The sequence below is a fragment of the Bufo gargarizans genome, chromosome 1, assembly GCF_014858855.1.
Source record: "Bufo gargarizans isolate SCDJY-AF-19 chromosome 1, ASM1485885v1, whole genome shotgun sequence".
Lineage (NCBI taxonomy): Eukaryota > Metazoa > Chordata > Amphibia > Anura > Bufonidae > Bufo > Bufo gargarizans.
Genome location: NC_058080.1, coordinates 499,489,170 through 499,500,743, shown reverse-complemented (window position 1 = coordinate 499,500,743; position 11,574 = coordinate 499,489,170). Strand labels below are relative to the sequence as shown.

At 41.4% G+C, this 11,574-nt stretch overlaps 1 protein-coding gene across 8 annotated transcripts in view; it reads right to left on the bottom strand.

The window, feature by feature from the left end:
* Nucleotides 1–1,545: 1,545 nt before the first annotated feature.
* Nucleotides 1,546–11,574, bottom strand: part of LOC122933277 — a 55,541-nt gene continuing 45,512 nt past the window's right edge. For all 8 annotated transcript variants that reach the window (XM_044288211.1, XM_044288219.1, XM_044288158.1 and 5 more), the window contains 3 exons: nt 9,621–9,725; nt 7,280–7,311; nt 1,546–2,228 (listed from right to left, as the gene is read on the bottom strand). In XM_044288211.1, coding sequence (XP_044144146.1) covers nt 1,959–2,228; nt 7,280–7,311; nt 9,621–9,725 — 407 coding nt within the window. In that variant the 3' untranslated portion in view covers nt 1,546–1,958. The remainder of the gene's footprint in view (nt 2,229–7,279; nt 7,312–9,620; nt 9,726–11,574) is intronic.

Below are 11,574 nucleotides of genomic sequence, written 5' to 3'. Positions count from 1 at the left end.
AAAGGTTTTAAATACTTATAGTTAGAGATATTATTTTATTAATAGCTATAATTTTTTAAATAAAAAAAAAATGGTGATAGGTACAAGTTAAATATGATATAACATAATAACATAGTAACAGAGTATATAAGGCCGAAAAAAGACATTTGTCCATCCAGTTTGGCCTGTTATCCTGCAAGTTGATCCAGAGGAAAGCAAAAAAACAACAACTGTGAGGTAGAAGTCAATTTTCCCCACTTAAGGGGAAAAAAATTCCTTCCCAACTCCAATCAGGCAATCAGAATAACTCCCTGGATCAACGACCAATCTCTAGTAGCTATAGCCTGCAATATTATTACACTCCAGAAATACATCCAGGTCCCTATTGAACTCTTTTAGTGAACTCACCATCACCACCTCATCAGGCAGAGTTCCATAGTCTCACTGCTCTTACCGTAAAGAATCCAATTGTTATTTTGGCTCTATTGGAGATGTGTAAAATGATACATACTAAGCGGGACCCGACTGGCCCACCAGAATATAATCCTCTAGTTTTGACACAATCATGCGCTCCAAAATATTGAATCAACCATATTTGAATCTGATTTGGGGTGTATTACATGTTGCATGTGCAACGCGCCACCCCCCAGGGCCGATCGTGTCCCAGGTTTTTAGGAATGCTGAGTGGTGTGGTGCAGCCCTTAATAATTTCTGTGTGTGTCACGGTGCTCCAACCTGGATACCATTGGTCCCTAGGGTTAGGCTCCAAAGCAATAAAAAGGATGAGTAATGGTGGAGAATAAATATCGAGTCCAGACCTTGATAAAGTTCAACAGCTTTACTTGGTTAAACTTGCATCAGAACAATATTCTGTCTTTCTCTTGGTTCCAGCAGGCTTTGGCATAAACTGTCAGGCACACTTGATAACTCTGCTTTCTCTCTCTGCTGTGCTAAACTCAGCTTGGATCTGGTTACTGGACTTTTGGTCAGTTCTGGTATCTCTCAATTGGGGTGCCTTTGGCTGTTGACCCCTTTGCATTATTCTGTTTGTAATTCTGTCAGGAGTCTCGGCTCTCTATAAGCTACTTCCCTTTTGAGACTTCTTCTGCAGGTGATGGAATGTTCCCATCGCTGCTACATCTTTCATGTCTTCTCAGCTCCACTATGAAGTCTAAACTGGAGTCATCTAGAACTGCAACCCCTCCCTTCTGGGAGGGGGAGAATGGAATGGTAAGTTCCACTATACGCTGCCACCTACTGGTAAACCGGGTACAGTACATGAACATAACAGTTTCAGAGCAACATTATGAGTGCACAATGTGAAGGAAAATGGAAATAAATACAGTAGTGGAGTACAGAAATTGTAATACCACTCTGGGGTATTACACAAGCAATAGGGGGAGATTTATCAAATTGGTGTAAAGTAGAACTGGCTTAGTTGCCCATAGCAACCAATCAGATTCCACCTTACGTTTTCGAATTGAGCTGTGAAAAATGAAAGTTGAAATCTTCTTGATTGCTATGGACAGCTAAGTCAGTTCTACTTTACACCAATTTGATAAATCTCCACCGTAATTTTTATGCCTTTTTGAACATATAAAATATTAACATTTAGAATTGATATGACCTGTATACACAATAATTACAGCTTAATTTGGAATGTAATTAAAAGTTAACGTCATTTAATCTGGTGGACCTAAGGCAGGGTTTCTCAACTCTAATCCTCGGGACCCACCTACCAGTCATGTTTTCAGGATTTCCTTAGTATTGAGCAGGTGGTATAATTAGTGTCCATGCATCAGGACTTACCACAGGTATTCATTCTGTGGAATATTCTCAAATCCTGAACGGTAGGTGGGTCCGGAGGACCAGAGTTGAGAAACCTTGACCTAAGATATGCTAATACGACACTGGTTATAGTAGATTTTTTTTTTATGCAATGGCATCTGTACTGATGAGTAGATTTGTACAGAGGAAGACTATACATTTTTTGGAGGATCTAATGTAACATATGTTGAACTAATAGGAGCAGGTTCCTGCACAATATCATAGATATTTGAGCCTAGGTCTACACCATGACCAAATGCCCCCTGATTATTTGAAGGTTTCAGTGAAGATGATGAATTCATGAAGGATGTACATTGATCAGGTCGGTCATACGGGTTTTGCTCTTTCTCATAGATGATCGATCGTATATGAAATGATGGCGTTGCCTTCCTTGATTTCCTACGGGTGCTATAATTCATCCACTAAAAAAAACAAAAAACTGATTTAATGACAATATACAATGCTAATCATATAGGCATGTTCACTATGTCTACTGGTGTAAGTTCATACTTTTTAAATCTAAAGGGCCTCTTATATGGCCTAGGAATCCTAAAAATAATCACAAACGAGTGTTTATAGTAACATTTGTTAGCAACTATCTGGCAGTGTAAATAAACAGCCGATTACACAATGAATGATTCATTGGATAATCAGATAATTGGTATTTGAACACACAAAAATAGTTGTTTACATAGCACAATCTACTACCAGCAAACACCTAGTCTGTATGGGGAAGAGCGTTGGCATTAGCGATCACTCCTCCCTATACTCTGGAGGAGATTGCTGCATGTAAATACAATGATCCCTCAAGATACAGCCAATCAAGGCCTCCTCTCTAGTTAGCAGCTATCCCTGACTGTTATATGTAAGGACTTGTTTTATCTGTCTTAGTTATCTGCTTATTTTTCTTAAATCTTTATTTTCTCTTATCTTGGATAACATTTTGGCCCTTTGGAACTGATTACTCAACATGGTTTCAACATACAATGGTCGTCCTGGAACCAATTAATATTGTAACTTTTCGGGACCACTGTACAGTGGTCTCCTCCACCAGCGAGAAGCACATTGTTGTGAAAGAACACTTCCTTCCCGAAAATCTGCTGCTATGTCATCACGTGTAAATGGACCTTTAGACAGAATTAATAATCTGCTCCAATGTTCTTAGATTTTTATGCATAGTACATTTATGAGTAGTAATAAGCGGCGGGGAAAATATTAGAATTTGCGATTTTTCGCGAATATTTGGTAGAATATTTGTCATATATTCGCAAATTATCATATGGTCTTGATTGCAAAAATCGGCAATGTATTATGCGCGTAATGCGCATGCAATACAGGCGTGGGTCACTATAGCTACATTTTTAAAGCTGCTAGAAGTTTTCTGAGACTGGAGAAAATGGTTGGCACGGCAGAACATTACAATAGCTTTATATGCAGATAGAGTGCTCCAATATATTTGCGATTGTGCAAATCTGCACTAATGATGCAAATATTTTGGCGCAATACGTGCAACTTCACATTTTAACAGGTCTGACTACATATTAGTGATTGGTGCACTAAGTATTGTTGTGAACTTATGACATCAAAGCACTATGTATGTATGTATGTAGCAAATAATAGCAGTGTGTTTAAAAAAATAAACAAACCTAAAAATCCTTCTAATAGCTTTTATTTCTATACACACAAATGCATTGGGAACACTACACATTCTATTCCAAATTAAAACATGAAGAAAAATATATAACATTTGTGTTGTTCCTCTAAAAAAAAAATGAAGAAAAGTGAAAAATAGCAGTGTTTGTATTCTTCCTTACAAACTCAAACATTCACTATAAAAACTGAAAAATGTTTGAAGATTTTGCTTTCCTTTGAATCACTTAACTAATATTTAGTTGTATAACCACTGTTTCTGAGAACTGCTGTACATCTGTGTTGCATGGAGTCAACCGACTTCTGGCCCCTGTGAACAGGTATTCCAGCTCAGGATGATTGGACTACATTCCACAGTTTTTCTCTATTTCTTGGTTTCGCCTCAGAAACTGCATTTTTAATGTCACCCCACAAGTTTTCTATTGGATTAAGATCCGGGGATTGGGCTGGCCACTCCAAAACGTCATTCTTGTTGGTCTGGAACCAAGATGTTGCACGTTTACTGGTGTGTTTGGAGTCGTTGTCTTGTTGGAACACCCATTTCAAGGGCATTTGCTCTTCAGCATAAGGCAGCATGACCTCTTCAAGTATTCTGATGTATTCAAACTGATCCATGATCCCTGGTATGCGATAAATAGGCCCAACACCGTAGTATGAGAAACATCCCCATATCATGATGCTTGCGCCACCATGCTTCACTGTCTTCACAGTGTACTGTGGCTTGAATTTAGTGTTTGGGGGTCGTCTGATAAACTGTCTCCGGCCACTAGACCCAAAAAGAAAAATCTTACTTTCATCAGTCCACAAAATGTCTCTTTAGGCCCCGTCAATGTGCTCTTTGGCAAATTGTAACCTCTTCAGCATATGTCTTTTTTTCAACAGTGGGACTTCTTGCAGATAGCTTGGCTTCACATAGGCGTCTTCTACTTGTAACGGTACTCACAGGTAACTTTAAACCTTCTTTGATCTTCCTGGAGCTGATTGTTGTTTGAGTCCTTGCCATTTTGGTTATTCTTCTATCCATTTGAATGGTAGTTTTTTGCTTTCTTCCACGTCTTTCAGGATTGCCATTTTAAAGTATTTGCGATCATTTTAGCTGAGCAGCCTATCATTTTCTGCACTTCTTTATATGTTTTCCCCTCTCCAATCAACATTTTTATCAAGGTACGCTGTTCTTCTGAACAATGTCTGGAACGACCCATTATTTGCCATGTATTTCTACCTAAAACAGTGATTGATCAGGTTAGTGATGTCTGACTGCGGTACATACGGTACATACATACAGCACTATGTATGTAGCATGTATGTATGGACAGCAGACTATATCACTATCTAACCTACACTGACTATCTCCCACTAACTATCTGTATTATATATACGGTATAAGCTAACTAAGTATCTAATGTAATGACACACGCTCATTACTTTTTTGTTCTACCATGCAGGATGCACTGATTTATTCTGTTTAACATATATTAGGAGGTGTGGCAACCTGCATGTCGAGCGATATCATTAACCCATCCTCCTCACAGCCTTTTGTAATTAGGTGATGTGTATAGCTGACCATGCGCCAGTTAGTGTTTTCATGGGTTCTGCTCTCCTTGAAAGTAGATGCCCACAAACAGCATCAAAATTGATTTTGGTTAGGTACCCATGTGCATCTGCGCTTTTTGTTCTATCCTGCAGGAAGAACTGAACTGAACATATCCTAACTTAAATCGGTGGAGTCAGTCTTTAATTATTTTATCAATCAATAGAAATATCAAAGCAGTGCCAAATAGAAATGTACAATCAATGATATTTAACAGCTAGCTAGACTGTTACCAAATTATTATTCAGTCTCTTTCTCATAGACACCTTTTTAGCCCAATCACTTGGTCAGAAGTTGCCTTTCACAACAGTTTAACTCAATATCATAAAAATTGTTGCAGATTTCACCTTTAGCAGAGGCATCAGTCTTCAGACAACGTAGATGGAAAATACAGGAGTAACTGAGACATTAAAATAATTGAGAACATAGATACTAGAGGAACTACACTTTATGGCAGCAGTGGTCATTGGCTGCAGCTGCACATGTCACCCCCGTCCAGAAGTTTACATGAGGGGACCGAAGCACAGCAAAGATGGCAGTGGACCTATGGAGCCCAAAGAAAGAGTTGGAGAGCAGGAAGTATGGGTACCTTGACAAGTGTGTTGGGTTGGGGGTATTTAAAGAAAAACTATAGTTGGATAAACCTTTTTTAACAAACACTAAAAGTGAACACAGAGCCATCTGCTGCCTGCTTAGGGTTATTCCACACTTCTGTTCGTAATTCCGGCGCAGAACAGCCTTCCGGAGCTCTCTGGATCCAGAATTGCAGGATGTTACCAGAATGCCCACCTGCTCCTTTGGCTATTGACTATAGATTCAACCACTACCTGGCAGTTTTTGTTCGGCTGAATCCTGGCATGTTTTCTGGGGAGCGGGTGGAACATAGCCGATTCTCTGATGGACCCCAGCGGGCATTGTGGTAACAGGACCCAGACAGCTATGAACAGAAGTGTGAAACTAGCATTACCATAGTTCCTCCAGCATAAACTGCTGCTGTTGCTCTACTCCAAGAAAAATAAAATAAGATACATAAACATCTAATTCACAAATATTACTAATTATTTGCATAAGGGTCCATTCACACATCCGTAGAACGGATCCGGGCCCATTCTGTCACGGCCTATGGTTTGTTGGGTGACACTTTCCTGCATTTGGTTGTCCGTGGCAACGTGTGGTCTTTAGTGCGTGTGGTGGCAGTATCCCAGCCCTATGGCTGATCCCCAGGACATGATTGTCACACATGCCGTTGCCCGCGGCAACAGGTGTAGTGTGAGTTTTATGTGTGTATTCCCCTTTAAGTGGCCGTCTTCCCTTACCTTGTGTTTGAAGGGTTAATTCCCTTCTGTGTCTGTGAACACTGGGTGTGTTTGTTGGGTGTGGCTACTTGGGCCTATAAAGCCTCACTGTTAGCTCCAGTCTGTGGGTTACTTTAGCCATGCTTAGCTGGAGCAGCCTCCTGTTATTTCACCTGCCAGTGGGGGCTACCCTTGTGGTCATAAGTTTATGTCAAGTTTATGTGTGATGTCTATTTGATGTTTTCCTTGTTTTTCTGTGCAGCTATGGATCTGGGTCCCTGTGTGTGGATGCGTTGTGATCTTCAGCTTGCCAGCACAGGGATCCAGTCAGCAAGGCTGTGGCAGGTAGGTGTAACTGGTTCAGTTCACCTGCCATATCCGTAGATCTGTTTGTGTTTCCCCTTTTCCCTGCAGCTTGGCCAGTGAGACCCCTGTTCCTCCGTGTCCAGAAGGAACAGGCCGTCTTACCCTGACTCCTAGTCCAGGGACCGGTCGGAGGGTGAGTTAGGGATCCGAGGTTCCTGAGCATGGGTCCTCCTACCTTAAAGGTCGACCCATGCAGCTAGGAGTCAGGGTCAGATTAGGGATGCGATTAGGAGGTGACCTGCTCCCTAATTCTGTCGTCCTGGCCGAGCAGGGGTTAACATCATCTGGCATCGCACGGCTGAGGATTTTCCCCGTCCTCAGCCATGACACATTCATTCCCTATGGGGCCGGAAGAGATGCGGACAGCACACAGTGTGCTGTCCACATCCGCATTTCGGTAGCGCGGCCCTGTTTCTTCCGGTCCACGGCTCCCGAAAAAAATAGAACATGTTTTAGTCTTGTCCGCAATTGCGGACAAGAATAGGCAGTTCTATGGGGGGTTCTGGCCAGGTGTATTGCGGATCCGCAATACACTGCGGACGTGTGAATGGACCCTTAATTTGTAACTTACAAATGATGTTTTCATGGGTCTGTTCTTCTTTCCTAATAAAGAAACATATCATTAGCATAATGTGAGAATTTACTACATCAATTATATTTAAAGATATTTGTATATGTATAGCTGAAAAGTAGAGATTAGTGTTGAGCAAAGGTAGTATCTAAGGTAGACTTCGGTCTGAATTTTAGGGAAAATTCGATTTGCCGCAAAGCCAAATTTCTCTTTGCTTAGTGGTAATAAATACTCACTTCATCCATTTGAGCATGAAGAGGCCACAGCGGCCATCTTGATTAAAGATGATGTATGACTGTGCAAGATTTCGCATGGGATTTTCAATCAAGGTGGCCATGGTCGTTCTCAAATGGATAAGGTGAGTTTTTTAAAAACGAATTAACCCCTGAAAGCCCTCATTTTTCATCTCAGATGCCACGATCAGTGATGAACGCGGCATCTGAGGGGTTCAATGACTGGGGTGGCGCAATTGCCGTTCCACGTCATTGCACCCACTATTTACAAAGTATTTTGTAAAGTAATTCATCATGAAGCTAATTTCTTTGTAAAACTTGCAAGCAGACAAATTTAATTTTTGTAAACTTCGATCATCTCTAGCAGTGATATTGAGGAGCACTTGATATCGCGGCATGCCTGTGCTGATTAATATGTCTATTCCCCTCAATAATATTTGGTCACTCTCCTTTTTTGTTTGCTTGGCAAAAAATGAACAAAAGTAAAATAGTAAATACACATATACTACCTGCCTAATATTGTGTATACTGTTGAGGCATGGACTTCAGAAGATCTCAGAATGTGTCCTGCTGTATTTGTTAATAGTTAATAAGTAAGGGGTTGTCTCACAAAAAATATTCTTCCGGTTTCAAACCAACACATGGATCTGACTACTTCTGTAATTGCATGTAATAAAAAATTTAGCATAGCCACTGAGTTATTCAATAAAATGTATCTGTACAGCGCCACCTGCTGTTTGTTCTTTTCTTAGTTATTTGTCCTGCTCACTGAGAAGGCCGCACATGCTCAGTTTCATCCTTCAACTGCCTCCTGAGCTGTGATAGGGAGAGCTGAGACACGCCCCCTGAGATGCAGCAGAAAAGACACTCCCCTTGAGCTGCCAGCTTGATATAAATCTAGCAGAGCAATGCATGGGGAGATCTCTGGATCCAAGTGAGGTACAGGGCTGGTTCCTGCTTTGTTAGGAGAAGATTATCATGTACTATAGTAAATCTTTATCATAGGATAACCCCTTTAAGTGCTGTTATATGTGACGTATGAGTTTTATAAATCGGGTACTTATCAATGGGCATCCATGATCCTGTCAGTGGTTCAACTATTGTCCCACTTTAAGCCACCTTTGATAGGTACTCTAGCCACTGGATGAAAGGAATACCCCATAAGACCTGTTGTTTTGGTCTCAAGTCAATCCGTTTTTTAGGCATTCCCATTTTTTTTTCTGCTTACAACACATCAAGTTAACCAGTTCAAATCAGGGCCATTTTCTCCCCTTGCTCATTTTTCATATATATATACTTTTTTTAGCACATGTGTACCATATGTAAAATATGTAAAACCATGTTTTTTTTCTGGTCATGAAAATCATTTTTGTGACTTTTTCGGGTATACACAGGGTTTTATTTATTTTTTATCATCTTATTTATTTACGCATTTGTTTATTTTTTTATAAAAAGGAAAAATGTAAAAAAAAGGAGGAAAATAGTATGATTTTCAATTTTTGGGGGTTAACAGCACAAGGTGAAACTAAAATATATATTTTTTATGTTCCCTTTCCTTAACGGTGGCTTTAATTTATGGGACATATAGTTACATAGTTAATACGGTTGAAAAAAGACATAAGTCCATCAAGTTCAATCAATAGGTGGGAACACGAATCCCAGAAGGAAGTGAGACTCAGATTTCTACACATTTTCATAAGCATTAATATCATTTACTTTTAAGAATGAATCTGAACCCTTTTTAAAACTGTCCTCTGTTCCTGCTGTGACCACGTCCTGAGGAAGTCTATTCCACAGCTTCACAGTTCTTACAGTAAAGAAGCTTTGACGCTGCCGGAGACTGAACTTTATCTTCTCCAGTTAGAGGCAGTGCCCCCTTGTCTTTTGAGGGCATTTACTTGGAACAGCTTTTCACCGTGTTTTTTTGTATGGCCTATTTATATATTTGTGTAGGTTGATCATGTCCCCCCTTAGATGTCTCTTCTAAAGACTAAATAAATGTAATTCTTTTAATCTTTCTTCATAACTAAGACCCTCCATGCACCTTATCAGTTTCAAATTGTGGCAATACCATGCATATAAAAAGCTAAAATAATTGAAGAACTCACGCTTCATTGGTAAGTTAAATCTGCATAAGAGAAAGATCAGCAGAACCACCATTAATGTACTGAGCAGGCCGCCAACGCAGTAATAAATCCATGTAAGTGACACATCTATAAATCAAACATAAATTAGAGTAAGGAGAAAATTAACCCCTTGGCATCATAAGCATTTGCATTCCAAGAGCTATAACTTTTTAAGTTGCAGGCCCCTTTCACACGGACGAGAATTCCGTGCGGAGGCGAGAATTCCGTGCGGGTGCAATGCGTGAGGTGAACGCATTGCACCCGCACTGAATCTGGACCCATTCACTTCAATGGGGCTGTTCAGATGAGCATTGATTTTCACGCATCACTTGTGCGTTGCGTGATAATCGCAGCATGTTCTATATTCAGTGTTTTTCAAGCAACGCAGGCCGCATAGAAATGACTGGGGATGCGTGAAAATCACAAGCATCCGCAAGCAAGTGCAGATACGGTGTGATTTTCACGCATAGTTGCTAGCAGATGATAGGGATGAGCAACCCCATTAAAGTCAATTTACTGTATTATTTTCCCTTATAACATGGTTATAATGGAAAATAATAGCATTCTAAATACAGAATGCTTACAAAAATGTGACTTGAAGGGTTAAAAAATTTTTTTTCACCTTATCCGCTTGTTCACGCAGCTGACATGTCTTCATTCTTCTTCTTTCAGGACCTGCCAAAGGACCATTGATGATGTAATCGCGCTCACCACGTGGTGAGTGCGGTGACGTCAGCGCAGGTCCTTCTGAATGAAGATAGAAGAAAGAAGAAGATGCCAGCAACAAAGCCGAATTTCCTTGCACTTCGTGATAAGAAATCAGTTTTTCCTAAAATGGCAGCTGCACATGTTACAAAGTGAAAGTAAGAAGCCTGGAAATGCGAGATCACCCACCCATAATGCCATGCAGCCAGCCAATCCGCAGGTAGCCCTCCCCTGTGATGCCACAGCCCTATAAAACCCTCATCCCACGCAATCTTCGCCATTGTCCTGTGAGCTGAGCATAGGGCGAGATGTGACAAGTGCTCATGCGCTAGGGACAGTGTTGTTGCAAAGTGTTAATAGGACAATATTGGAGAGGGAGAGTGCAGGGAGACTGCAAGGAGAGTGTATTGCTGCGTGCATCACAGTGCACCGACATTCAGAGTCAGGCCTCATGCGCGCAAACATGTGCTGGCTGGGCCCGTGCTGCGGACCGCACTGAACGTGGGTCCGCCGCATGTGGATTGTGGACCCATTCACTTGAATGGGGTCAGCGAACCGCATCCGACTGTCCTCACCACAAAAAAGTAGTGCATGCACAACTTTTTTGCGCTGCGGAGGCACAGACAGAAAACCCACAGAAGCACTCCATAGAAGCACTTCCAATTTGTGCCTCTGAATGAGTATACATCCGTGATGCGGGGTGCACATGGCCGGTGCCCATGTATTGGGGACCCCCTGTTTGCAGGACGCAATACGGCCACGGCCGGGCAACGCCCGTGTGTATTAGCACTTAATCTGTTACTTTAGTGATACAATTAGTGTGCCTCAGTATTAAATTCTTAAGGGCTCATTCACATGACCGTGGTTTGGTTCCGCATCCGAGTCTTATTTTTTGCGGCAGTAGCAGTGACAGTAGCAGTGACAGTAGTGACCCATGACAGAATGGGGAACGGGTGGGAGCATCATCCCTCTGCCGAATCCTGACAATGCGGCTGTCACTACGCAAACAAAGCATGCATCTGGCCATTGGTGCAAGGGACTTGGAGGGCTTCTGTCACTACTGTCACTGCTACTGCCACTGTTGCTGCTGACACCCTCCCCACTCTGTCCTGGGTCACTACTGTAACTGCTACTGCCACTGTTGCTGCTGCCACCCCATCCCACTCTCTCATGGGACCACTAATTGAATATTGGTACACTGTATAATGTGATGGAAAAATGAATGAAGCCC